This window comes from Rousettus aegyptiacus, unplaced genomic scaffold (genome assembly GCF_014176215.1).
Source record: "Rousettus aegyptiacus isolate mRouAeg1 unplaced genomic scaffold, mRouAeg1.p scaffold_m13_p_12, whole genome shotgun sequence".
Taxonomy (NCBI): domain Eukaryota; kingdom Metazoa; phylum Chordata; class Mammalia; order Chiroptera; family Pteropodidae; genus Rousettus; species Rousettus aegyptiacus.
The window spans coordinates 93872060-93900009 of NW_023416287.1; the positions used below are offsets into that span (position 1 = coordinate 93872060).

A 27950-nucleotide genomic window follows, 5' to 3' on the forward strand; every position below is an offset into this window, starting at 1 on the left:
GAGAACTCCAGGGGGGCACAGCTCGGCCCCCCACCCCCCGCATCCCGGTGACAATGGCAGGAAGCCTTTGTCGGTGACCTGGCTGCCTCTCCCCTCGAGGCTCACTCGGTGTTTCTGGCAGGTGGCCGTCTCGTGACCAGCCTGCGTGCGGCCCGTAGTCGGGAAGCAGGCTTGCCCTGGGCCGGGCGGGCAGCGGTCACTCGTGCCGCACGACCGCCCTTTGTCTCTGTCGCAAGCCGGGTGAGGTGTGACGCCCGAGATTCCTGTGGGCTGACGCCAGGCATCACGTGCAGGGCCGCAGACTGCCCTCCGAGGGCGGGAAGCCGACCTCTCCCGCCGCTCTGGTCCACGTCGAAATGTGTTTCCTGGTCCCGGGCACGGCCGGCCCCGTGGGAGCGGGAGGTCGCGGTGTTTGCTCGCGGGAGAGGGCGGCCGGAGTTCCTGCCGGGGAAGTGCCCGGCGCAGGGGCCGGCGGGTCAGCCGCGCTCTGCACGGTCCTGGCCGGAGAACGCGCCCAGCCCCGCGCCCAGCCCCGTGCACGGCTCCTCCCGTGCAGCAGGAGGGGCCTCGGGGAAATGCGTGTGCGCGAGCCTCTCCCCGGGAGCCTGGCCACGGCGGCGGCGGCTCCCGTGTGGGGCCGTGGGCGTCCGCCCGGTGCTCACGGCTCACGCCGCCGTGCCGAGTGGCCGGCAGGCCCACGGGGCTGAAGACCGGTGCCCACTCCCTGCTGCTGCTGAAGTTGTTTGTGCGCGTAACAGCGGTGTCTGGTAGCGTCTCGTGGTCCTGGCGTTCAGACCCATTTTAGAGTTTGAGAGATGGCGCTTCCTTTCGTAAAGCTCAGAAGAGGCATGAGGTCTCAGCTGACGTGTGAGCCCCTCGAAGAAATCCAGGTTCCAGGGCCCAGGCCAGGCGCTGAGGCTCTTCTGAGGGCACTGGTGTGGACGGTGCCCGCGGCCTCCACGCCAGCGGGGCCTGCGGCCTCCACGGGGCCGCCTGTGCCGAGCGGGCGGCGGGGCGTCCAGCGCCAGGTCCCAGGGCCTGGCCGGTGTTCGTCACTTCTCGACGGGCATTTTCAGGGGGTGGCTGTCGAGGTCCCTTCACCTGCTCACACACGCACGTGTGACCGCACGTCTGTCGTGGGCGGCGTGCCTTGTAAGCCCCGGGCCGTCCCCTAGGCGTGAACCTGGTTCCCCTGGGAACAGGCCCGTGGGAAGCCCCGGCTTTGGAAGTTTCATGATCCCCAGCCGTCCACACCGGCGTCGTCTCAGAATTTGCCTCGAGAGCGATGCGGCCCCACGAGGTGTGTGGACCCGGAAAGGAGCTGGTTTGGGAAAGGCGGGGGCACCCCGTTCAACTGAACCCCGTGTGTCTTGGCTTTTTGGTTTGCGTGATTTTGGCGGCGTGGATCTGCCAGGGGCAGGGTCGGTCTGGGCTGTGGCTTTGGCGGCCTGGGCGGCTGCAGGCTGGTCGCGTGGCTTGGGCTTCGGCGGTGGCCTGGATGGTCTCAGCCGGACCCGAGCGTCCGCTTCCACGTCCTCAAACGGTTCTGCCGACCTGATGGCGTTTTGTCAGTTGTCCAAACGTTTCAGAGTTTATTCTAGTTGGGAGTAAGATGAAGGGTGCCTTCGGCGGGCAGCTCGCGGCCAGCGCCCCACCCCGCGGGGGTCACGCCGGCCCGCCAGGGTCGCTTGGGGAGGCCGTGCCTGAGCCGCGCTGCACGAGGGCTCCCGGGCAGAGGCCGGTGTGTGGTGTCGCTGGTCCCGGCCCCACTGTGGGTGCGGGGCCGGCACTCGAGCCTGCGCCTGGCCCGGAGCGGCCCCCACCCACTAGGCCCCGCAGCCGGGAGGCCCCACGGATTTCCCGTCCTCGTGGGAGACCCGCCCCAGAGGCCGCAGGTGGCGGCCGGAGCACCGGGAGCCTAACGCCCGTCAGCACAATGCGAAGCAGACAGGCCCGTGAGGCCCGCGCCGGCCTCAGCCCCGCCCCTTCCAGAGGCTTCTGCAGGGGGACCTGGGGGTCACGGGCAGCATGGGGCGGCGTGCCCGTGTCGGAAACCACTCGCGATGGCGCCCAGACCCGCACGCCTGCACCGCGCGGGGCCCCGCCCCGTCTCCACGGCCGGCACGTGGGACGGGCTCGTGTCCTGACTCTCAGCTCCGGGCCGGCGGCGTCCCGCGATGGCGGCTCAGGGCAGAGGGCGCGCTGGGTTGCGTGTGTGTGCAGCTGCGGGCCCCGTCTCTCTCTGATCCTGCGGCCGTCTCCGTGAGGAGAGCGAGGAACCCAAGGCGTTTCCTGCACGGGGCGAAGTGATGTGGATTTTGCGGCTCTGCACCCGGACGCCATGTGCTGCCGTCGAGATCTGAAATCTTGGCTGGTTCTGTGTAACGGTCCAAACGCCGGGAGAGGGGCCGCCACGGGCCTGCCCGGCCCACGGTCCAGGCCTGGGCGCCTCGCCGGCCTCCAGTCTGGGGGACGTGCCCGGGGACACAGGCATCGGTGGCCGCAGACGGAGCGGAGGGGCTTCCCGAGGACAGCGTGTGGCCCGCGCCCCTGCGCCCTGCCGACGGGCCGCCGCCCGGAACCAGAGAGCAGCTTGCCGGGCCAGTAAGAGTTAACGGGGACGAGCAGTCGGAGCTTCCACGCCGCCAGTGGGACCCAGTCGCCCGTGTCCTCCGGTCCCTGAGCACAGACGCCCTGAGTTCGGGACGGGGTTGCGGTTTTCTCGCTGTGTCCAGGGCGCCTGCAGGAGCTGGGCCGGCGCACAGCGTGGAGCTGGTGTCCAGCAGAGGCAGCAACTCGGGTGACGTTCCCGTGCTGCACACGCCGGCCCGTGCTCCGAGTGCCTCCGGCACGTGGGGTGTGCGACAGGCCCGCGTCCGCGGCGAGGGCGCTGCGCACAGAGCGGGGCGGGACCGAGGCCCACGCGGCCGTGCCGGGCTCTGTCCCCAGACCCGAGGCCACCTGCACGCCTGGCCGGCCGCGAGCTGTGCCAGGGCAGGCTCGTCTGTGGAGAGGGTGTCTCGCTGGGAACGCGGGGCGGGCGGGGGCCTGCGCGGGCCTCAGCGTGTGGTGGCCACCGGCCCCTCGTCCTCCGGCCTGCCGTGTGGAGGCCCCTCGGGCGGACAGTCGGTTCTTTGCCTGCTGTGCAGGCTGCTTGTGGATCTAAGTGGCGGCCTCCGGGACCCGAGAACGCGCCCCGGTGCTGTGTGGCACGGGGCGTGGTCGCGCCTCGGACGTTGCCGGAACCATGGGGAGCGGCGCCGCCCTCCTGGGGGTCGCTGTGCGCAGGCGGGAGCAGCCGCCGTGGGCCCGGCGCCCCGCAAGGCTGTCGGGGGCGTGCGGCCCGGAAGCCCGCGGACCCCTCCCCGGGGCCCTGGACGGGGCTGGCCAGCGCCCTGCCCGGGGACACGGCGCCCGTGGGCAGCTGATTTTACAGATGGGGACGCTGGGGCACACAGAAGCTTCTAGGCACGGCAGAGAGAGCAGGAAGCCGTAGGCCCCGTGCCCTGGACGTGTGTGGCTGGGCTCCGGGGAAGTTCCCGCTCCGAGGCGGGCAGGTCCCGGCCCCGGCCCCAGCCCCGGCGCCTGGCTCTGGCGATGGCCTCGCGGGGGCTCACGACGGTGCGGGAAACGCCGCGGGCTCCGCGGGCACCGCCCGCCGCGGGGTCACCGGGCTGTGCTCCTGTCCTGTCCTGGCCCCCCCTGTTTTCCTCCCGCTAGCGCTGGGTCTGGGGGATTCTGGGGTTGCGGCCCGCGACCCCGCCCCTCGGGGGCAGGCGCCCACGGCCCTCTCGGCGGTCGCTGACGGCCAGGCCTGGCGGAGGTTCTCCGTTTTAAATGGAGAGCTGGATCTGAGGGTCTGGCCGGCGCCCATGGTGCCCCTGGTTAGTCCGGGGGGTCGCTGCCCGCCGAGGGCCTGGGAGGAGAGGGGACTCTGCGAGCCCGGGGCGCACTGCCAGCCGCTCCTCCCCCCCACGGGAGCTGGGAGCGACCCCCCAGGCCTCCCGCGCTCAGCAGTGCAGCTGTGCCTCCGGGGTCCCCCGCGTGGCAGAGGGCGTCGCCGTGAACGGCGATGCTGAGCTCCGCCCTCAGAGCCCGCCGCGGTCTGCGTCCGGCCTGCGCGGGCAGCTGTGGGGATGGACACCCTCCCCCTCGTGCCCCTGCGTCACTGCCGGGAGCGAGGTGCCCAGGATGGGACCCTCCACGCTTCAGAAAGGCCAGACTTGTCCTGGGCTGGACTCGGACACACGGGGGGTCAGCGGCGGCCGGATGGACAGAAAGCCCGTCCCGAGTGGCCAGAGGGAGCGGCTGGCCGTGAGCCCCACAGCGTGGACCGTGGCCGAGGAAACCCGGCTTCTCCTCTGCTCTGGGTCAGCGTGTGGGTGGCCTCGGTGCTAGAGGGAGCTTGAGAAAGACTTTCCACAGCTTTTCTGTGTGAAGGAAGCACACGGCTCGGTAAACAGTGAGGCTTTCTCGTGGGAAACGGGCGGCCGCAGCAGCTGGGAGCAGGTGATTCAGACCGGGAGTGCGGGGGCCTCTGTTTCCACCCGGGGAGGCCTCGTCCCCGCACGGCGCAGAGCGAGGAGGGCGCGACTCGCTTCCCGTGAGCTGTCACATGCGGCGACGCCCAGCAGGGCCAGCGGAGCCCCTGGCACACAGCGGAGCTGGAGCCACGCTGCTGGGCGGCCACAGACCGTCGGCGCTCCGGCCTGGGGCGGCCGTGGGCGCGGAGCCATCCTCCGCCGGTGCCACCTGCGCCCCGGCGGGCGGCAGTGACAGTCGCGTGGAGGAAGCAGCGAGCGCTCAGCGCGGACGGGGGGCGGGGGCCGTGTGTGGCCGCAGCCTGCAGCCCCTTCTGGGAGGCGGTGATGCCGTTAGCGGGTGACGATCTGGTCCCCGTGTACCAGGCTCAGTGACGAGCATTTAAAACCTTTGAGTTTCGAGAATTGACGAAGTTGCAGAGACATCCATGTCCCCTTCAGCCCCAGTCCCCACCGATGACACGTTCCGCGGTCACCGCAGCCGACAGGCGGCCCAGCTGCGGAACCCGGTGCCAGGTTGGCCGCACCCCAGCCCCTCCCCCGCCCCTGGCGGACCCTCCCGCGGCCGAGTGCTGGTCGGCATCCTCACTTCATAAGCGAAAACTTTGCAAGGATTCGAGAAAGACGCGTGGACCGCTGGGAGTTGCAGGTTCTGCGGGGTCGGCCTCGGGCCACAGGCTCTCGTCCGCCTGCGTGTGGTCCCTGTGCCGTGTTCCGGAAGCTGCCCATCGTGCGACGGGCAAGGACCACACCCCACTGTTTATCCCCCGACTCGCTGGGTCTCGCCTCATGCCCGGGGGTCGTGAGCGTGGTTCGCCTGGCTGACGGTGTTCAGTAAGGACAGTGACCGTCACTCTGGAGCGGCCTTTGCAGGCCCCGAGGAGCAGGCTCTCCTTCGAGATGGGGCCAGAGGCTGCCCTGATTCCAGGAAAACACACGTGAGACACGGGACTCACAGCGGTCTGAGGCGAGCGCGAGTCCCCGGGGTGTGGACGTGGTGTGGACGTGCTCGCCCGCGTTTCATGAGGCTGCCACCCGGGCGGAGGGAACGAGCCGACGTCTGCCTCTTTGGTGTGGGTGGAGAGCCGCGAGCTGGGGACCCCGCGGCCAGCGGGAGAGCGCTGGCTAGTTCTCGCGGGACAGTGTGAGGCTGTGATGGAACCGTCCCTGACCAACACACTGAGGCATTCGAAACGTGAGCGCTGCATCTTTACAAAGCCAGAGTATCACGTTATGTATCTTATTTCATTAAGATACAACTTTTCAGTCTACGCCACGCCACCCTGAACACGCCGGATCCCGTCTGAGCTCGGAAGCTCAGCAGGGTCGGGCCTGGTCAATACTTGGATGGGAGACCGCCTGGGAAGACCGGGTGCTGTGGGCATAGAACAAACTAAAAAGATACACACGTTTTTATATGAAAATGCTCCCGGACGCACACCCAAGCACAGAGGTCATTTCTCTGGGTGATCCGAGACGTGGACAGCGTCATGGCTTCTGTTTGCGCAGATCCAGGCGCCTTCGGCGCGAACTCAGCCACCTGTTTTCCTAGTCGCATTGGGTGCGACTTTTTAAAAAGTGGGTTGAGCGGAAGGTGAGTTTGAGGCGTGGCATTGTCTGCTGCCCTCAGCCGGCTCCGGGCTGTGGCGGGGGAGCTCCAGGCAGGCGGGAAGAGGGCAGCTGCCTCGGGCTGCTGAGCTCCAGCCTTAGGGCTTTTCTCTGACTCAGACAAATTAGCACTCGCTGTGGACCTTCCAAACTCACGCAGGCCATCTCCAGCCCCCGACAGTCGTTCTAAGTGTTTACGTTACGACGTTTGTTTTGTCCTGGCGTTCCCCTGTGCAAACCGTGACACCGGCCCCACCGAGGGTCCGCGAGCAGATCGCCCCACGGCGCCCTGTGACGTTTGGGTGCGGAGCGCCTGTCTGTGCTGAGCCGTCTGTGCTGAGTCGAGGGGCAGGGTTCCCCCTGTCCCCCACCCCCCGCACTCCCTCTTTCCCTCTCTCCCTCCCTCCGTCCACCCCGCCTTAGTTTCCAGGGAGTCAGAGGGACCTAACTTTTTATTTGCTGCCTTTTCTATTTGTAGCCAAAGATGTCTGTTACCCAGGTTAACGGTTTACGTGTGACAAAGGGCAGCACAGTGGGTGCTGTCGACAGAGGTGTGGCCGCTGGCGCCGGGCTCTCGGGGTCAGCGCCCTCTGTCTGGGGGCCGGGGCGGGCACCCTGAAGTGGTCGTCACGTGTCGGCCCCGCGCCCCGTCCCCCGCCCGGGCCCCTGCGGGCGGCCCGGCGGGCAGCGGCCGCTCCTTCCTCCCGGCAGAGTCGCCGGAAACGGAGCAGTGACGCTGATAACCTCAGGCAGGAAATGCCTCGGCCTGCGAGGCGGCCGCGCGCACCGCGGCGCGTCCCCGGCCGGGAGCTGTGCCCCGCCGCCGTCCGTCACTCAGACGTGCCCCTGCACCCCCGGGGGCTGCCTCGCCCGCCCGGCCCCGGGACTTCGCGTTTTCCCGTTCTCAGGCGCGGACCTGTCGATGCCGTGTTTATTGGTCAGGTCACAGGGTTGGGTCTCTCTGGCGGCGACTGAGGCGGTGCGGGGTGAGAAGCGGGTGGACACGGGTGGCGTGAGGACTGAGTGGGGTGCTCGCCCATCGCGCTCGCGGCCGCTGGGTCGTAGGCTGGTGGCAAAGCGCAGGGGTCTCCAGTCGTTTCGGCCCCAGGGACTGGTGGTCCCGTGAGAACCCGGTGCCTGCTGAGCTGAGGCGGTGATGCTGGCGCTGGGGAGCGGCTGCGGACACAGGTGGAGCTTCGCTGGGTAGCCCACCGCTCCCCTCCTGCTGGGCGGCCTGCTCCTGATGGGTCAGGGGCTGGGACCAGTCTGCAGCCCGGGGGTTGAGGACCCCTGGCAGAGAGGACTTTAAGCGAAACCACCAGGCAGAGGCAGGCAGGGGGGAGGGAGACCCCTGGGCTCGAGGTGGCCGTACATGGGACCGCGCTTTCAGAGCAGAGGGCTGAGGGCTGTGGGAGACCACCCCTCACCTGTCCCCACGTGGGAGCCGTCCCTGTGCTGAGAGGCTGTCTTTGGCTCCGCCCCCCATGGCTGGGCGCTCCAGCCGCTGGCTGCCAGCCCGCATCTGTGGGGGTCCCATTATGATGGCGGAGGTTCTGGCTGCATCTTCGCTCAGACTGGGGCACAGCCTCCTCATGCTTACACGTCTCGGTTTGCCGAGGGGAGGTGCTTCCGGCTGCTGGCCAACCAGGGCTAGGCACGGGCAGCGTGGCCGTCCTGTCGGGACCCCGCAGCTGGTCCTGCAGGGGGCGGGGAGAGGCCCTCGGGGTCGTGCAGACCCGGCTTCGGGCACCTGGCCCACCTTGCAGAGCCCGGGCTGTCACCGACGGAACGGGGCCGTTGTGTCTGCGTGCAGAGCCCTGGGTTCTGGGGACACATGCCATGCTCTCTCCCTTACCCCTCACCTCTGGGTGACATTAAGTGACAAACAAGCTGACAGGGAGACCTCCTGGCTGCACAGCTGTTCCCTCGGTCCCCACTGGGCAGGCTGTCCCGTTTGTCTGCACCAGTTTGGGGTTTGGGGGCCGCCAGTCCCAGAGGGTGGCAGGGGCGGGGGAGAGAACCAGGCTCGCGAGGTCTCAGACCCCGCACGGCCCTCCGTGATTCCAGAAAGATCTTAATGTTCCGGAGCTTTCGGAGCTTTCGTAATTGATGGGGGTCCGCCGGGCTCGCAGCGGGATGGGCGGGGGCTCGCAGCGGGTTTGGCGGGGACTCGCGGCAGGTGGGCGGGGCCCTGCGGCGGGTGGGCGGGGACTCACGGTGGGGCGGGCGGGGCTCGCGGCGGGTGGGCGGGGACTCACGGTGGGGCGGGCGGGGCTCGCGGCGGGGCGGGGCGCGGGTGGCCCGCGTGCACGGCGTCTAACGCTCCGCCCTCCTTCCAGCCCGACCCTGCCCGCTCTGGACTGGCAGCTGCCGTCGCACTCGGGACCCTACGAGCTGAGGATCGAGGTGCAGCCGAAGTCCCACCACCGAGCCCACTACGAGACGGAGGGCAGCCGGGGGGCCGTGAAGGCGTCGGCCGGAGGACACCCCAGCGTGCAGGTACCGCGCGGGCCGGGCCGCGGGGTGAGGACGCCCCGCCTTTGCCCTCGGTGCGTTCAGAGGCCAGAGCGGACACCGCGGGCCCCTGTGACCGCAGCTTATCCCTCAGCTGTGGGGAACTGGGAACCCTCTTCAGCGAGGTTGCGCTTTGGGGACGCAGGCGCTGGGTGTGTGAAAACCTGGCCCGGGCCACATGAGCGGCATGCGCGTGCGGGGGGACGCATGGGAGGCGTTGCTGACCGGCCGCCTGGCTTGTGGTGCGTCGCTGGGTGACTTCAGCCGCCACCCCTGCTGCTCTTCGTCTGGACGGACACTGTCCACCTGTCCCAGCGGCTCTGACACGGAAGGTCAGAGCCGCTCGGCCAGGGGAACCCGGGCGGGGCTGGCGGGCAGCGAGCCGGGACGTCCTGTGCCTCGCGGTGGACGTGGCCGTGGGCGCTGCTTAGTTTTTGAGGTTCGTTAGAATAGAAAACGTAAAAGAAAATAAGTATAACCTTGAACAAAAGTGTTTATTTTGAGGAGCTTTCTCGTAACAAATCCACGGGAAGAGGTTTATCCGGACCGAGGAGAGAAGCTCGTGTCTGCTGAGAGGGGGCTGAACTCTGCTCCCAGTGGCCGGGCGGTAGGCTTCAGCCCCGCTGTGGTGCCCACGTCCACCCTGAGCGGGTGCTCTGTGCGCGGGCGGCACCAGCGGGGGACACAGGTCTCCCCGTGACCACGCCCCCATGTGGGGAGAGACAGGCAGTGTGCACAGGAGAGTCCTGTGTGATGGCCAGGGCCAGGTGAAGATTGAAGCCTGGGGTCTGGGGCTACCGGTATATCTGGGGGCGGCCTAGTGCTGTCCTGCAGGCTACCGGCCCCGTGTGGCCTGCGGTCATGGGCAGAGCCCAGCAGAACAGGGTCCCACGGCTGCTCTGCCCAGACCTGCCCAGCCCTGCTCAGAAACGTCAGGTCCCACCAGCATATGGGTCGGGTGGGTGGGGAGCGTGTGCCTGGCCCGTGGCAGAGCCCTGGGCCTCTCCCTCGGAACCGGCCCTGACCCTGACCCTCGCCTGGTCCGCAGGCCCCTGCCCTGCACCATTGCCTCCTGGGCCGCTTTCGGAAGTCGCCGAGGGCGCGATCTGCTGCTTGGCCTCTCGCACGTGGCCAACAGCGGGCGGGCACAGCGGACCGAGATCCCTCGGCCACCGCCGGAGTCCACCGCAGCGCATCCCGTTCCCGTAGACCAGCCTTTCATCCGGGCGTCCTCGGTGGTGGACTTAATCGACTCCGCCTCCCTCCGTAAAACCGAGGTTCTCAGACTGTGGCTCCTGCCTGGCCTCACGGGGCCGTGGGACACAGGCGGGTGTGCTGGGCGGAGCTGGGGCCCGGTGGCCCAGCGGCCCATCCGCATGGAGGCGTCAGGCCCAGGGCGGCGCGTGCGGGCTCGCGCGGGGGAGGCTGACAGGCAGGCACCCCGCAGGGAGCCTCCTGCAGGGGTGGGCGGCGCCTGGGGGTGGCCCTGCCGCACAGCGCTCTGGGGGCACCGCTCACCTGGCTTCGGAGTCACCGCGGCCATCGCTAGCAGGCAGGGACACAGTGTCCCCCCGTCTCTAGGGGCACAGTGAACTCCCAGACGGGCCGTTCGGCGGGCGTCAGAGGTCCCCTTGGTCACGTACGCGCTCCAGACCCCTGATGTGACTGGGGTGAGTTTGGGGGTGACTTTGGCCCCGCCCCAGAGCTCCAGGCCGTGCAGCGTTGACAAAGGGTGCTTCTGCCCAGTGTGCGCCCCCCACCCACAGACCGGGCGCCCCACCCGGCCATCCAGGGAATGGTGCACGCGGAAGGGGTGCCCAGTAGGGCATCGTGGTTTTATTAATTCCATTCCATCTAGGTAAATAAAAAGCTTGCGAGGGGCGGAGGGCGTGGAGGCACGTGGCTGTCCGCCCAGGCGGCGGCCCGCACCAGAGGGCAGGGGCTGGGAGGGCGGCCTGCGGCCGGCCCGGGACGGCGGCGGGTTTTCGTGGCTGTGCGCGCGGTGCCAATTACTACCTGCTCGGCGAGCTGCTCGGCGCGGCCCCGCGGCCGGCCGACGTTTGGCGCTGCCGCCTTCCCGGGCGGGGGCGGCTCCTGCCTCGGCCGCAGGCGCCCGGCTCCCTTTCTTGCTGTGGTTTTCACAGAACGGGAGAGCGAGACGCGCCGTGGAAGGGACGCCACAGCGGAGGGAACAAGAGGAAAAATGATGAAAATGAGCGGCAGAGAGCTGGCGGCCGCCCCCCTCGCCGCGGTCCCGGCGGGGGCGGGGAGCGAGGGGCGGGCAGGGTCACGTGTCACCGCTCCTCCTGGGAATGCGAAGTGCAGCCCTGGAGGCCAGCGGTCTGCACGTGTGGCCGAGGACTGTCCAGGCGGGGCCGAGTGCGAGGAGGGCGGACAGCCCTGGGGTTCGGCGAGGTGGCCCCCCTCCCAGCCGGGGCCCCCAGTGCGGTGCCGGCTCCTGCACGCAGCGTGACAGGCCGCGCAGTGCCGCTGCCTGTCCCTGCCGGCCGGTCGCCACCAGTGCAGACCACACACAGAGAACCGAGGCCTTTTGGAGAAATCAGCACTTGAAACTGAATTTTAAATGTCTTACAAACGTAACCTCAGAAATGATTCCAAGTCAAGTGACAGCAAAATGGGAAAGGCTGGCGATGTGCTTGAACACACGCCCCCTCCCCGCCCCCTCCCAGCCGAAACCGAAAACCGAGGGTGCTCGGAGCACGGCAGTCAGGCCGCGTCTGTCAGGAGTGCTCGTGTGCGAGAAGCTAGTCACCTAGAGTTTTCTGATCCATATGTGGCAAAGTGAGTTTACGTCCATGCAAGTGTGAGCTCAGCAGTTAAAAAGGGGATTTTGGGGTTCGTTTTCTTTTTTGGTCGGAGGACCACGTCGTGGATAAAAATAGAACTTGCACATAATTATAAAATAAACGAAAATGGAAAACTCGCCCGGTTGCCGTGAAGGCCGGGAGCCGCGAGCCTTGCCGGAGCTGCTGTTTTAGCGCAGCCTGTGGCCCCAGCAGCCCGGGCCCTCTCCTCCCTCTTCAGAAAGGGCTGTGGCCACCGCGCGGGGGGCGGGACACAGCTGGTCCGTGTGGCTGGCCTGAATCACCCCTCCCGTGGGGCGCTCAGGAGTCACTCATGTGGCCTGGACCGAGGGATGCTGGCCAGGGGAAGCCTGCAGACGGGAAGGGCCGGGGTGCCCGACTGTGGGGGGGGCCGTGAGGATGCAGGGTGTGGGGACGGGGCTTGTGGAGACACGGGGGGTGTGAGGATTGGGGGTGTGGGGGTGGGGCCCTGAGGACAGGAGCCGAGGGGGCGGGGGCCGAGGACGGGGGCCGTGGGGATGGGGGGCATAGGGATGGGGCGTGGGGACGGCCCCTCTGTGCTCTCGTGACCGTTGGGGCGGGGCTGGCAGGACAGGTGGGGTGGGACTGAGTGGCTGGCATTTACGTCCTGGCTCTCCCCCGTGAGCATCCTGCTCACCCGGCCCCCCTCCTGGCATCCTAGGATGGGGTCCCGGCTCAGGCAGCCTCCCCACCCGAGGCTCTGTACGCGAGCCAGCGACAAGCGAGTACCTCGGTGGGGCGTTCTGGGTCCCCGGGGGTGGCTCACTGCCGCCCAGTGTGGGGCAGCAGGCTGGCGCTGAGGTCCCGGCAGTGGCTGGGGGAGGGGCGGTTGGGTCACCTTCTCCAGAGAGCAGAGGGGTCGTCAGCCTGTGTGGAGGTGTGAGCAGCCTGGCCTCGTCTGGCCCTTTTACCAGTAAACCTGAGACTCACATCCCCGAGGAGCACAAGTCCCATGCCACCACCCCCTCCCACTGCAAACACAGAGGCCCCGGGAGGCTGGAGGCGTCGCCCGAGGCCCCGTCCCTCTCGGTTCTCATCTGTCTTCCTGGGGCCCTTCTGCCCCTGGCCTCTGTGCAGGGCTGCGTTCTTTCCCCCTCTTTGTCTGCATGGTCCCTGTCACTAGTGCTGCCCACAGGAGCATCCGGAGAGCCCTTCTGGGGTGTGGTGCGTCCCTACCCCTGTGGGGCTGTGAGGTGCCACCTGGGGACTTTGCTGGTGTCTGGTCCTGAGGTCAAAGGATCAGGCTCTGTTTACCAGGTCACCAAAATAACTTTCTCGATAGCATCGAGCCTGTTACACAGCAGGCCGGGTCTGTGTGAATAATTAATAGGTCGCTGAAACACGGAGCACAGCAAACGCTTTGTCAATTCCTAAACAGCATTTCAGATCTGTCATTTGTTTTTTGGTCAGTTATGACTGAGCAGTGTAACCTCGTCTGGCTGATGAAGAAACTGAGTCTTCAGCTGGACTCCGGGACCACCCTGGCCCAGACAGTGGGGGCCAGGAAGGCTGGGCTGGCCCAGGGCGAGTCGCAGCCTTGGCCTCGGGCGGGAGGGCGGGGTGGCTTGTGCCCGGCGTGGTTCCAAAGGAGTCTCTTTAATCAGGACGCTTGGCGTTGAGCTTAACTGCCCCGCAGCCCACGCAGACATTTGAGAGCCGACCGTGCAGACAGCTCGCCTTTGCAGACGGTAACGTCGGGGTTCGCAGTCGAGCTGTTTTGCTTCCGCGCTACGTTGGGCCCTCCCGTGCCGCGGGGACCGGTCGCGTGCAGTCTCGCGAGGAGCAGGCCCGAGAGGCGTTGGGTGCTGTGGACAGACAGTGACTCTGTCGCTTATCCGGTGTCCGCGGCATGTTTTATTTTATGCAAGGCATCGTTTCACCTTCTCTCATTCGTTATAGGAAGGCACCTACTTCTGTACCCGAGACAGGACTTTCAGCCTGGAAAGCCAGGTTTTCACAAAAGCCAGAGAAATAGACGTTGCAGGAACGCATTGTTATTTGGTGGCCCAACCAGGAGCCGAGTGTCCAAGAACCTCAGACACAGCAGCTCCGTGGCGGGGATTAAAACACAGGCCTGGCTGCAGGCCAGACCCTGCCGCCCCACGCTACCGACCTGCGGGAGCCCCAGATGAAGTGTCCATGGGCGGCCTCGGCAGCCGGACACCTGCCCTCTGCTCTTGCACAGTGTCCAGGCGGCCGGCCGGCCCCCTCCCTGGCCGCCGAGGCCGCCCGCCTGGGGATTTCGCGCTGGCGTAGATGCCGTCGTGCCCTCCGCACCTGCCACCTGAGGGGCATGCGTTGCTGCCGTCCGGCCGGCTGCTTTCCCGTGGGTCTCGCCGATGCGAGTGGAAGCCCCCAAAGTGCAGTGGCCGCTTGGTCAGCACCCCCGGAACTGAGTTGTTAGCTTTTCTGAGGAGGAGTTGCCAACTATTGTCCCCTGTCCGGCACAGCCCGAGAGCCCTGTGGGGGAGCCGGACACCGCCCCGTACCGTTCAGGCATCTCCGGGCGGGCCGCACCGCCCGGGCGATTATGCCAACCGACGGCGACAGTGATTGTCACTGTCGTAAGACGTCAGGGTAACGGGCCACTGGGCAGCGACCGTCACCCCAAGGCCCCGATTTTCGTCCTTTGTCTTCTGTGTGATTTCTGGAGGCTGCTGTGTTTGAGAGAAGGCTCCGGGTGGGAGGGACATCGCCTCTTGGATTACTGTCATCTAACTGTCCCTGAGCGGCCCTGTCTTGGCCCAGCTGTGGGCTGGGGCACCACGAGCACCCGTGCACCTGCTCTGGGGCCGGGTGGGCCTCGTCTCCCGTGGGGCTGGTCGCTGGCCCACCTCTCCCCCACAAGAACACTGGACTCTTGTCTGTGTGCCCAGCACTTTGCTCTGCGTCAGCACAGATGGCCAGCTTGGCCTGCCGTGGGCTCGGCCGTGCCGAGGCGGGGCACACAATCGCCCCTTGACGGGCCATGTGGGTGGCCGTCTCTCCAGCAGCACGTAGTGCCAGGGAAGGGGGGTGACCAGATGGCAAGCCGATGTCCCCTTGTGTGGAGTTGAGCACTGGCCGGCATGGCCTGTGTGCCCACACAGGGACTCCTCGTGCGGTGTCCAGGCCCGGGGCCTCCTTCTGCTTTGTGCCAGGGCCCTGCCCTCGGCCGCCCCATGGGTCACTAATGGCAAACGCCCCGGGCTGGCTTGGCCTCCACAAGGCTCACCGCTGTCCGCCCCTTGTACACTTGGGCTGGGGCCTGCCAGCCCTTCAGGCCGCAGCTGGCTCAGTAGGGTTGACAGTCTCGTGGTCAGGCCTCCGAGGCTGTCTGAGGACCAAGTTGGGGAGCACAGTGGTGACCCCTGACCCTGGGGGAGGGAGCGGGCAGAGGCGACGCGCACGCACTTAGCCGTCTGTCCACGAGGGCCACGTGGCGTACGCCCCCCCCCCCCCGGGGCCGCTCCTTTTGGAGGCCCCATGTGAGTCGGGCCGGCAGTGGCTGGGGTGACCTCTGTGACGGGGTGCCACCTTGGGCTGGGCTCCGGGGCCTCTCCCCTGCAGCGGAGTCCCACCAGCTTGTGAGAGCTCTCGACACGTCCCCAAGGCCCCTGGCGTGCCCACCTGCCTGTGGGGAGTGCGGCGGCTCCAGCCAGGCTGGTGCTGGAGTAGGACAGAGGCCAGCGGGCGCCTCGCCTGCCTCGCCGTGTGGCGGGGCCTCCCGGGACACCGCTCCCGTGTGCCAGAGGTTTGCGGTTTGCCCCAGGGCTGGTCCCTCCCAGCTGCGTTTTCTGCTGTAGTTTGTTCGACGTTCCCTGGATAGGTGATATTTGAAGACTTCGCTCTCTTTCTAGGTTATTTTTTCCTCAGGTTGTTTTTAATTAGAAACACTAAGATTTCTGTGCAAACACTGACCCAGAGCCCATGCGGCTTTCTTTTCTCTGGACGGTCCTGTGTCTAGCTGTGTGACTGCCCCACCGTGCCCCCGTGCTGTCCTCGAGTGCCAACTCCTTGGACTGTGCCTTCGGGTCTGCCCTACCCTGCGTGGTCCGCGGAGCGTGGGAGAGCGGTGCCCTTGGACGCTGCTGGGGAGAGAGGGCGTGGCCTCTGGGGGCGTGGCTTCTCTGGAGGGCGTGGCCCTGGGAGGGCGTGGCCTCAGGAGGGTGCGGCCCGCCCGCGAGGGGTGTGGCCAGCTGCGAGGGCGTGGCTTCTCGGGAGGGCGTGGCCCTTGGAGGGGCGTGGCCTCCCGGGAGGCGCGCCGCGGACGCTCTGTCCTCTCAGCCGCGCGCCTGCCGCCGACGCGGCCCGGCCCGCGCTCCTTCCGGCCCCGGCTCTGCGGCCCTCGTTCGAACGGGGGCCACTCGGGAAAGCTCGCGGCGAAGGCCTGCGGGGAGGGCGAGGAGGCACGGCCCACTCGGACCAGGCGCCCTCCCGGGCGCGGCGGCGACAGACTGGGGCACGCTCACGCCCCACCGCACTTTCAGCGGATTGTGTGAGCTCGCTGGCCGTCGTCCTGGCTCTGTCACCCCGATGTGCCCGGCCGCCCGCCGCACCTTGGAAGGAGGGACCCCCGCCGCCCGCGGGGCGAGGTGAGCCCGGCGGCCAGGTCGAGGCGGCCCAGGGGCGGTGCGGCCTCAGGAGCCGCGGTGCGGGCAGAGCGCGCGGGACGGGCTCCGGGACGCAGCTGGCCGTCCGCGTTTCTCTCACGAAGGAGGGAAGACGCCGTCCGCAGGGCCTGACGACCGGCCGAGCCCAGGACTCTGCCACCTGGGGGCGCCGCGGCCTGCCCTGGGCGCCAGGGGGCGGCGTGGGGCAGCGCGGCGGATGCAGACCCGCTCCGCCCTGCCTCCCGGGGCGGCGCGGGCGTGGGCGGGGCGGGCGTGGGCGGGGCAGGCCGGCCAGTGGCAGGGGGCGGGGCAGGCGTGGGCGGGGCGGGCGTGGGCGGGGCACACCGGCCAGTGGCAGGGGGCGGGGCAGCGTGGGCGGGGCAGGCGTGGGCAGCCAGGCGTGGGCAGGGCACTCCTCACTGCCGGCTTGGCTTTTCCGTAGGGTGAGTGGCGGGGAGGCGTTTGTGTCCGGGCGAGTCTGCACTCGTTGCTTTGCACCCCTGGTCTGTCGTTAGTCACATAATATTGTCACAACCGGGATTCTCAGGCTTAGAGCGACACTTATGGTGTGAACTCACTGTTGCCATTGGGTCGCTGCACACACACGCATGCAGCATGCACACACATGTACACACAGCATAGCCTCGTGAGGAAGTCGGTGCCAAGTGTTTCCGTCTGGTGTCTTGAGCATAAGCTGCCATGACTCCCGGAGGCCACAGCCCTGCACACTCGCGCGGGCCAGGTAAGGCTCTGCCTGTGCTGTCCCCAGCAGGTGCCTGGCAGGCCTGGCCGGGAGGGGCTGGGCCGCAAGGGCGTGCGGAGAGGAAGGTGCAGAAGCCACTGGGCCCGCTCACACGTGTTCTCAGCTGGTTCAAGGGTTTTTCTGTGGCTTCTGCTCCATTTTGATGCCGCTGTTTTATTTTTTATCTCTAGTTTTTCCACTCTCCTCAATAAGGGGCAAATCCGTGTCCTGACGACTCTGTTGTTAGCTTGTGGTCTGAAGGTCGCATGTCATGCATGGTGTGACAGCTGACCAGCAGGCCCCTCCCCCACACAGACACTTGCCCTAGATGTGGCCATTGTCGCCTCTGCCACTCCCCCAAACTGGGTGACAGCGTCAAGCAGAGACTGTGCTGTTTTCCTTTTTGTTGTTTGGGGAGACGGTGGAGGAGGAGGAGCCATCTCTGGCCTCGCCCACCTGGGACCTGTCCTCCCCCCCACCCCCACAGCCGCTGTGCAGCCTTCACCAGGAGGGCCGCAGCTGCAGTGGGGATTAGGGGACGGGCGTGTGAGGCGACAATGTCATTCAACACAAACAGCCTCTTAAGTTAATCCAGTGGAGGGAAAATTTGGGTAAAAAAAAGGAAACCGCTTTGTGAACTGCAGTTTTCCTTCCTGCACTGTTCCTCTGGGCAGTGTGCAAAGACGCAAATTTTACATCTGGCTGAAATGCACAATTTCCCTTTAAACCGATGCTGTGAGGAGTTCCTTAATTGATGTGCAAAGCAGCTCAAAATGGCTAGCTGAAAAGCAGCTAACTCCCCCCCAATTAGCTGCTGCTTTGTTCATAGCCCCCCCCCCCCGTGAGTGTGCGTGCATGTGTGCGTGGATCTCAGCACTGAATACTCTCAGCCTCAGTCGCCCCGCTCGCCTGCCATCTTGTTGTTTGAGCACAGGAGCTAAAAACATTGTTAGGTGGGAAAGTCGGTAACCCCTGTGCCTCGCAATGGAGCCGTGCGTTTGCTTGGCAAGGAGAGGCCCTCGTCATGACAGGTAGTTTTATAAATATTGTCTTGACAGATACTATATATAATGTGCCAGAGGCAGAAAACCGTACAGTGGAACACGTGAAGGATTTAAATTATTTTTCTCAAAATGAACTTAATGTTTTAAATAATACATGTTTACCTCCCAGGTTAAACCTTAAGTATTCCCATTTTCACTGAAATGGCATGTTTTTAAAAAGATAAATTTATACCCAGAATCCGTTGCATTCTACATACCATCAGTTAAGTGCCACAACTGAGTCCTGGGGGAATTTTAAATTGTCATTTTCAAATCCTCTGGCCCTAGACAAAGCTGCCTCCTGACACTGTGGAACATGCCATAGCCCCCAAAAAGGAGGTTTCAGTTAAAAACTCATTTATATGTTTTTGCATTAAATTTCACAACTGAAACACCAAGTGACAAACTTTGTATCTTAATCAATCTCTGGCTTTATTTTCACATTTCATGTTATAAAAATGTAGGTTTGCACCCAGTAGGGAGTTACTTTTCCTAGTAAGTTCGTTAATCGGCCAGAGACTGGCATCCTGCTCCCAGCAAGGACCGGGCCTCGGTCTCCGTCCGGACTGGTGCTGTTTGTGTGGAGATGCCCACGTGTTTGTGAGAGAGAAAGGTGTTCTGTCCACACGGGACAGACATATCCTTCTGCACAGGAGGCGTCCGCGGGAGGTGTTGGGTGCCGGGCTGGCTCCTAGCAGGTTCTGTGTCGAGACCTTGGCCGTTACACGCACCACAGACCAGGAGTGCAGCGAGAGGATGGGGCAGGCAAGCGAGGAAGGCCCCGCACCCATGCCAACCACCAGCTGTCCCTCAGCCCTGGTGTCCCCAGGTCGCCATGCAGGCCTGAGATGAGCTCCCTCTGTGAGCACAGGCCTCACACCCATCCATAGTCCAAGGTACTGGGGACTGGAGCACCGGGTCAAAAGCTCTGCTACTTTAGTGCGGAAGATTCACCTGAAAGATGCTCACACTGCGTCATGGATAAAAAGACTTAAACTAGGACACCAAAAGCAGCTCCCAAGGGTGCATGGGGCTGTGAGTGTGTGTGCGTGAGTGTACATGCGTGCATGCTATGTGTGCAGGTGCATGTGTACATGTTGCATGTGTGGGTGTATGTGTGTGAGTGCGTAGGTGTGCCCGTGTGCCTGCTGTGCATGCGTGTGTGTGCGGGTACATGAGTGTGCACAGGTGTGCGTGTGCATGCTGCATGTGTGGGTATGTGTGTGTGAGTGTGCCTGTTGACAGACCGGTGTCGGTCTGCAGTGCCGGGCAGCATGGCCTGGGACGCAGGGGGGCTGTGGCATCCGTGGCCAGTGTGCAGTCTTGTGTTGTGTGACACTGGTCACAGGCGGCCACAGACCTAAATTCCAGCAGCTTTCTGCAGCAGGTCTGGGGTGTGAGCCGGCAGGCACCCAGGTGGCATTTAGCTGCCACCGGCCTTTGAAGTGGGCGGCCCAAGCCAGGCAGAGAGGGCCGGTTGTGTTCCTGTGTCCGTTAGCGGGCTGGGACTGTACTGAATGCAGGGGCCCAGGCCCTGTGCTGTTAGGACGGATTTCGGCAGACAGGTGGCTTCAGTGTTGTGCCAGCTTCCTGACACGGCTGCCAGCTGCGCGCTGTCACGCAGTGCACACCCGCCAGGGCCACCGGCTGCACACTATCTGCACAGTGCACACTCACCCAGGCGGATGCAGAGGGTGGGGCTGAAGACAGGCAGCCACCGGCTGGGAGAGACTGCTCTGCCACCAGGGACCAGGGCTCCCCCCCACCGCCGTCTCGGGGGGCTCGACCTGCAGAGCACAGCACGAGTGTCATCACTGACGTCGTCCCGGATGCTGGTCACGGGGTGGGCCTGGCGGTGCAGCTGGTGTGCGTGCCCCTGAGCATGTAGGCACACGTGTGCAAGTCATTACACGTGTATGTGCATACATGTGCAAGTGCGTGTGTGCGATCATGGGCGGCAGGAGTACGCGAAGCCGCCTGGTCCCCCAGAGCCGCAGGCCGGCGTGGGACGGGCCTTTTGTAGGCGGCCCCTTGATTGTGCTGCGGGCGAGCAGAAGGGCGGGAGGGCTCTGACACTTAGCACCTGTCACGACTGCGCCTTTTGAATTGGTCTCTGCTTATAAAAGTTTAATGGATTGCGAGCGTCTGCGCGGGGCGCTGAGTGGGTTCTGTCTTCCCGCCAGCTCCACGGCTACGGGGAGAGCGAGCCGCTGACGCTGCAGCTGTTCATCGGGACGGCGGACGACCGCCTGCTGAGGCCGCACGCCTTCTACCAGGTGCACCGCATCACGGGCAAGACCGTGTCCACCACCAGCCACGAGGCCATCCTCTCCAACACCAAGGTCCTGGAAATCCCGCTTCTGCCGGAAAACAACATGCGTGCCATGTAAGCCACCTCGGGGCGCCCGGGCTGGGGCCGCGGCAGTGCGTTCTCAGCGCAGCCGCCCGGGGGCCTTGGCTCAGCGCGGGAATCACCTGCACAGGTGTTTGTGGCGGCGGGGCAGGCGTTTTCCTGCTGGGGCTTCAGCTACTGCGCGCATCGCCATTCAAACACGCAGTCCCTCAGGTGACGGAACCGCCCCAGGCCAGCGTCCAGCTCCCAAGCACGACGCCGTGAGTGCCAAACATGGCGGCGTGAGTTAGGGGAGCAGTTAAAACACACGCGTCGGACGCTGGACGGGAACAGTGTGGCTGGGCAGTGTTGCTCCTGAGCCTGGGACGGGGGGGACGCGACCAGCCCTGACGTGCCCCCTGGGCCCGACTCGCTGGTCTAGTGGTGAGCTCACTGATGAGCTGAATCTTCTCACATGTGAGCAGGGCCAGTGTCCACAGCGTCACCGAGTCCTGCTGATAGAGGACTGTCACGTGCCCTGCGCTCCACTCCTGAGCTGTGGGCACAGCAGAGAAAGAGAACAGGGTCGTCCAGAGGATTTACGTCCTCTGGGGCCCTGGGGGAGGGGACACAGAGCATGACGTGGTCTGCTGTTCAGAGCGCTCAGTGGCACTGGTAGTCAGCGCAGCGTCTCTGGGGAGGACTCGGCCTGCAGGGAGCTCAGTGTGCAGGCAGGGCCACCGTGGAGGTCGGGGGCAGACGTGTGCACATCCCGGCAGCAGGGCGTTTGGGGTGTTCGTGGGGTCTGGAAGAGCCAGGGTGCTGTGTCCTGGGGAGGGAGAGACAGTGGGGCACACTGCAGGACTCGGGGTGGGTGTTAAAAGTTCGAGACTGTTGAACCCTCTCAGTTGAAAACAGAGAGAAAGCTTTGCCTTCACGCTGGCTTCCCATGGGTTTGGGAGAATTTGTATGGTTCTGCGTTCTGTCCCTCAAGAGCTGTGGTCACAGCCCCCAAGGACCAGGAGTCAGGTGGTGGAAGAAAACCCGGTGCCTTCACAGCAGAAGCTTTGGCTCTGGCACAAGAGCATCCCAGACATACCACCTGACCTGGGGTGGGCACGTCACGGCAGCGAGCCCAGGGGAAGGTCCTGGGCTCCAGCCAACGGCATCCCCAGGGACTGTTCTGCTGGCGTCTAGCACTGCATGAAACAATTAAGTTAAATGAAGTTAAGCAAAACCATACGACGCTGGAGAAAATTTGGGATCTTAGCTGAGTGATGGGGCTGTCTGTGCCAGAACTTGAAATAAACGGGCATTTCAGGTGGCCCTGTGCAGCAGGAACTCCAAGGGGGAGCAGCGGGCCCAGCTCTGTCCCTGCTGCCCAGGGGGGAGACGAGGGTGATGGTGACAGCATGGGCCCCAGGGAGCAGGGCGAAGCTGGCCGTGCCAGGTGGGCCGTCTGCCCCTGCTGCAGCCCCGCCGCCCTTCGCCGGCTGCCAGCAGGCTCTGTGCCGGGCCTCACGGCAGGGCCGGCAGGCACCCGCTGTCGCCGGGCCGAGCGGGCGCTGAGGCCGCAGAGTCCCCTGTGCCACAGCAGCCATGCGTGTGCTGTCTGCCTGCAGAATCGACTGTGCCGGGGTCCTCAAGCTGCGGAACTCCGACATCGAGCTGCGCAAGGGCGAGACCGACATCGGCCGGAAGAACACCCGCGTGCGGCTCGTCTTCCGCGTCCACATCCCGCAGCCTGACGGCCGCACACTGTCGCTGCAGGTCGCCTCGAACCCCATCGAGTGCTGTGAGTGGCCCCCCGCCAGGGCCAGCCACCCGTGTGCGGGAGGGAGCGTTCCCTTCCCAGGGCCACCCCTCCTTCCTGCTCGTCTGTGTGTGTCGCCTGTGGGCTGTGCTTGCCCGTCACACACGTGTCACTGAGTAGTCATGGGCACAGCGGCTCGGCTCTGGGGAAAGTAAAAAGGAAAGTGAGGTCTGTCGCCAAACACAGACGTCCTCAGGGACCACGGACAGGTGACGTCACAGTCCGCCCCCTCCCGTCTCAGAAAGCTTGGGAAAGTGGCACGGGCATTGCAGCCTGTGGGGTGGAGCACGTCACGCGCGACCCCCTTGCCTGGCACCCACTCTCGCCAGGGTGGGTTGGTGGCCTGCTTGTTCCCGTGTGATCCCGATGCTTCGGCCTCAGGCCTGATCCCTCTGCTCCTGCAGGGGCTTGGTGGCCGCCGCCTGGGGTCCACTTCCTCTTGTGGTGGCTTTGCTCATTTTTGTTAGCAAATTGAGCCACCGGGGAAGCTCAGTGTGGCTTGTCATTCCCTGGGACTCCAGGGAGGGGTGAGATTGGGGTTCTCTGCAAGGAAGCACGGTGGGCCTGGCCGCAGCCACTGACCATGTGGCAAGGCTCCACGCCGTCCTCCTTCCTTGCCTCTGAAGACGTGGGCTGACTCAGGAAACGCTCTTGCCGCCGTCCTGGGGGGAGGGCCTTGGTTTGGGTCCTTTGCTTCTGACTTCTGCCAGGGGCTCCCCTGTCCACGCCCCTGGCCCCTTGCCTGCGACGGCACCGGTCCTGCTTTGCCGTCCCCCCTGTCTCCCCGCTCTTGCTGGCCCCTCACGTGGTCTCGCAGATAACCTGCCGCAGCCGGTGGGGCCGCAGACCTCTCACCTTTCCGGGTGTGGCTCCCCTGTGAGTTTGGGAGTCCGACGCTCGCTCGGGAGACCGTGTGAGAACCCTGAGTGTGTGGCTGTCCCCACTGTGTGCTTCCGGCAGAAACCGCCCGTCCTGCTTCTCAGGACAGTGTGGCCTCGCCCAGCATTGGGTGAGGTGTGTGGCTGTGCTTTGTTGTTTGCGACAATGCTGTGTTGCGCACTTGGTCACCAGAGGGGCCACTGAGAGGCACGAGGGCGGGGAGGTGGCCCCGGTGGCTCGCTCACTCCCCACTTCTGGCCCCTCGCAGCCCAGCGGTCGGCACAGGAGCTGCCCCTCGTGGAGAAGCAGAGCACAGCTAGCTGCCCTGTCGTCGGCGGGAAGAGGATGGTCCTGTCCGGCCATAACTTCCTGCAGGACTCCAAGGTCATTTTCGTGGAGAAGGCGCCAGGTACCGTCTGCACCAGCGTGGCGTCTGCTGCTTGGGGTGCCGGTGGGGGTCTGTCGCTGGGGGCTCCGTGCCATGCCGTGGGTTGCTGTGTGGCGGGGCTGGCAGCAGCCGTGGGGGCGCGTCCAGCAGCGAGCACCTGGAGTCGTGAGGACCGGCCCCTACACGCTGCACGCGCTCCGTCAGGCCTGACCCAGTGGGCGCCGCTGGTGTAGATGAGCTCGCTCTTCCCTCAGAAGCACAGTCTGCCCGAACGGGGCAGATGCAGGGCGGCCATGGGAGCCGGCGGCCCCCACACACAGTCCAGGAACCGTTCCAGCCCTGTCACGCTCCAGCCCCCCCAGCCGTGGGGGTGCTCTGTGACCGGTGGCCTCGTGGGCCCCTGCCATTCTGTGCGTGGGCGTAGACCTCATCCTCGTTGGTGAGGTAGTTGGGTTGGTGGCCTGCTTGTTTTTTTGTTTCCCAACTGAAATTTTTTGAGAGCGCGGGGCGGGACTCACTGATCGCTGGAAGCCACAGGGCATTCAGCTTCCATAATGGGCCTTGATTTTGTGTGGCGTGCAGGAGGGTCAAGTGCATCGGTCAGAACGGACTGAAAAGGCTTTCCGTCGCACGTGGCCTGCCGTGTAATCACATGCGTAATTGGGAGCGGGTCTGAAATTGCGGGGGGAACCCAGCTCGGCAGCGCGGAGGGAGGGATTTGCGTTGCGCTGTGCGAGGGCGTTCATGTTGAAGTAATTTGCCCTTTTGAGTTTTGAACGTGTGCGTGTGCACACTGGGGAGGAATCACACACGGGCTCTGCTTGCCGTGCGGCCAGACCGACCAGAGCCGGCCACCAAGGAAGGTCTCTGCGCCTCTCCTCAGCGTCCCCCTGACGGTCACCCTTCCCCCCCAGGACTGGGTAGGTGTCTCCTGGAGGCTCCCCGCCCGTCGTGGGGCCACGTGGAAGCCAGCGCCCACCCACTGTTAACGCCCAGCTGCTGTCCTCGCCTGGGGCCTCCTGGCCCGCAGGCGGGCTGAGCGCCAGGCCGTCCCTCTGGGTCCCGGGGGGCCGTCCTCACCCCGCCGCCTCCTGCTGCAGCTCAGCATCTGGTGTGCAGAAGACGAGACACAGACATGTGGGCGGTGACGAGACGTGGCATAAACACGCCCCGCGCCGGGACAGTGAGGTGCGAACACGGCAGTTACACGTCTGACGCTGCTGGCGGTTCCTCGGCTGTTCACGCGTGTGCGTGCGCGGCGCATTACGGAAGGGCGTGCTAACCACGCCCTTTCTACCCTGGCGCGAGTTCTTGGCAGAGGCGTTCGCGCCCCCTGGTGCCTCCCGGCGTGTGCCGCAGCAAACCTGGCTTTCCCCAGGGGTCCGGGAGAAGCAGTAGTCAGTTTAGGTAACCGGCGCGGCGGGCCTCGGGCCTCCGGGGAGGCCGCCGGTCTGCTCTCGCGCTCTGTCGTGAGTGCTGCACGGTAGTGCCGGGCTGCTGGCCGCGGGTCTTGCTGGCCAGCTACTGGAACCTCACGAGGGCCCCCACGGCTGGCGGAGTGGCTGCCGTGAGCAGTGCCAGGGCTGCACCCTCTCCCTCGGGGCCCAGACTGCCAGCTCGGGCAGGAACCTCTCAGCCGGTCTAGGCCTGTGGCTCGTAGATGCTCTGCTTCTCCAGGGCTTCAGGAAGCAGTTCCTCCTACCATGGAGGGCTGGCCGCGGCCCACGATGCTCTGAGGGTGGGTGCGCCCCTCACGGCGACAGCAGGGATCCCCGATGGGGGACGGAGGACAAGGCCCCACGACAGTCCCTCCTGTGGATGTCGGCTGGGCCCCCTGGGTCAGCCAGGGGCCACCGGGGCCTTGAGAGACGTGTCACAAAGAGGGTGAGCAGCATGTCACACAGCTGCTGTCCAGGGCAGTCCTGGGGCTTTTCTCGTCTTGCTGAGTTGTGCAAAAGGCCCAAGTGTCGGAGCAGCCTGTCCCTCAGGACTCAGATGGCACTTCTGAGGGTGGAAGTCCGTGCGTGGGGGCTGGAAGGGCCTGCTGTAGAACCCTGGAATCCAGGGACCACCGGCTCAGACCCCACGAGTGTCCACTTGGGAGAAGTAGGGCGCCGACCCTCCCCCCGGCTCTACACTGAAGGCCGTCTTCACATCGGCGAGTTAAGGACAGATTTGTCTTCACACCGGCGAGTTAAGGACAGATTTGTCTTCACACCGGCGAGTTAAGGACAGATTTGTCTTCACACCGGCGAGTTAAGGACAGATTTGTCTTCACACCGGCGAGTTAAGGACAGATTTGCACTCCCAGTGACCCGGAGGACACTCTCCGGTCCAACTCGTGACAAGACCACATAAGCACATGGACACGAGCAGCTCATCTCCAGCACAGGCTCAGCCGGAAGAGGCGAGGGTTTCGCAGGTTTAAGCCGCATCAAACGCTACTGAGCTCTCGGTGCCCAAGCTGAAAACAGCTGCTTTTCGTAGTCACCTGCTTCTCTGGTGCAGCTACTGAAGACGGGGAAGGAAGCCCGTGCTGCCTTCTCTTGCCACGTTAAAAATGTCTCCCAAACAGTGGAATTCAGGCAACAGTCACTTCATGTGCTGGCAGTTGAGTGTGGGCTAGACTCAGCCTGTGGTCATTTGTGTGGCCACTCTGAGCTGGCAAGTCAGCTGGGGACCGGATGGTGGCCTTCCTTCCAATCTCAGTCTCAGGGCCTCCTTTAAGCTCTTATCGGTGTCCTGCGTGGGACCAAGCCTTCTTACAGCCTGGATCACAAACAGTGCAACCCGCCACCTGGGGTGCAGTCAGGTCCCAGCCCACCAGGTTTGGGGGGGGGCACTGAGGTGTAAATGCGGAGGCACAGTTCATCAGGATCCCCAGTGACTGCCCAGCAAAAAACCAACATGGCCAGACCTGAGCCCAAAACATGATACTACCGGATCCTAAAGCCAACCAGACCCCTACCCCAACCCAACCCAGAACACAACTTCTGACAGATGACAGTGGGACCCCGACTTGCCTGTGCCCCCACCTTGGTGGCCCTGCACTCGCCTGCTCCGTGTGTCTTTGGGTCCGCCCTGGCTCGTCCCTCGCTGTGAGCACTTCCCCGGGCCCTGGCCTGGCAGGCTCCTTGCCCACGCTAGTTCTCAGCTTCAGAGGGAGCCCCGGCCAGCCTATACTCTCGTCCTGTCTGCGCCACGTGGAGTTTATTTGTGTGACGGCGCTCACCCATCTCAGAGATGGTGATGCATCTGAGTCGCACTCTGCAGATAGTCTTTGACTGAAAGAAGGGGGCAGCCGTTACCGCGGTGAAAACGTGGGAGACGTCACAGGCCTGGGAAGGGCTGCATCCAGTCTCCCCGGTCCCTGAAAACAGAGGCCGGGCTCTGGCCCTCAGACGCGGCGTCCGAGCCCGGCCGGAGAGTGGCGTCCAGGCCCAGCCGCACGCACGGGAGTGGAGCTGTGGTTTCTGCACGGCGCTGCACCAGGCCCTGGGCCTTTGAGTCGGCCACCCTGTCGGCCTCAGCCAGGGTCTTAGCAGGCTCTTCAGAGCCCTTGAAATAAAGGGACGGAAGTGACCTTGAGTCAGCATGGGGCTCACCAGGCCCAGGGTGAATGGGATGCTTTTGTAATTCTGTCTTAAACATTGAGTGTGACCTCGTTCACAGCACAGGCATCGAGTATGGCGTCCTCACCATGGAGCGTGTTGTCACAGGAGGCAGGCGAGGCCACCGTCAGGGATGCTGGGACCCGACGGGCCCGCTCTGGAGTAGCATGTGGGGTGTGTGTGTCAGGATGTGTGAGCAGGTGTGTTTCAGGGTGTGAGTGTCGGTGCGCACGTGAGCAGGTGTGTGTGAGGACCCTCACCTCTGCTGCTTCGGGGGCCGGTGGCCCTGCAGTCCTGGCTGCACTGTGTGGGCAGTAACGCCTGGTGGCCTGGGCACCCTGTGCCCGGCAGCTGGGCGGAGCCCACGCAGGTCGGGTTTCGCTGGCTCTGATCAGCCAGCTGGCACTTGAACCGGTGACGACGCAGCAGCCGCCCAGGCCAGCGACCTGCACCTCCTTTCCTGATCTGGTGCCTGCGTCGTGGCCACGCGGGGCCCTCAGCGTACTGGTCTCAGAATGTCTGGGAAATGCCCAGAACCAGGCGCTGCAAGCTGCAGGGAGCTCGGTGCCGGGTAGCACGCCTTGGTGGGGGGAAGCGGCTGCTCGGCGCAGACTTTCCCAGCTCTGACGTGGGAAAGGCGGGGAGGACGACACCCATCCACATGGGCCGCTGCCGTCGCTGTGCTCGCCCGCGTCAGCCCGTCCAGACGCTGGCCTCTGCTGCCCCGGACCTGGGGTGGGCCCACGGAGGACAGGGTCGAGCAAACGCAGTGCCGGCTGGCGACGCGGGCAGCGGGGACAGCTGGCCCCTCGAAGGGCTGCGCCCCGTGACTGCCCAGGACGCGTCGTTCTGCAGGTCTCACTGGGTCCCTGAGAGCAGAAGACGAGCAGGCGGCCGGGCCACTCTGCCCCGAGACACCTCATTTCACTTTTTGGTCTCAGTGCTGAAAGATGACTCCACGGTTCTGGATGACACTGTGTTCTGAGCGGTCTCGGTAGGGGGGCTGCGAGGAGCCCTCTGGTGTCTGGGCCTGGGGAGCGC

General features: G+C 65.2%; 1 protein-coding gene and 1 pseudogene across 6 annotated transcripts in view; both read left to right on the top strand.

The window, feature by feature from the left end:
• NFATC1 (nuclear factor of activated T cells 1) overlaps positions 1 to 27950 on the top strand; it is an 87046-nt gene that overhangs the window by 14579 nt on the left and 44517 nt on the right. For all 6 annotated transcript variants that reach the window (XM_036230177.1, XM_036230178.1, XM_036230179.1 and 3 more), the window contains exons 3-6: positions 8489 to 8648; positions 20070 to 20272; positions 21841 to 22013; positions 23179 to 23319. In XM_036230177.1, coding sequence (XP_036086070.1) covers positions 8489 to 8648; positions 20070 to 20272; positions 21841 to 22013; positions 23179 to 23319 — 677 coding nt within the window. The remainder of the gene's footprint in view (positions 1 to 8488; positions 8649 to 20069; positions 20273 to 21840; positions 22014 to 23178; positions 23320 to 27950) is intronic.
• LOC118610469 lies at positions 5808 to 5925 on the top strand (annotated as a pseudogene).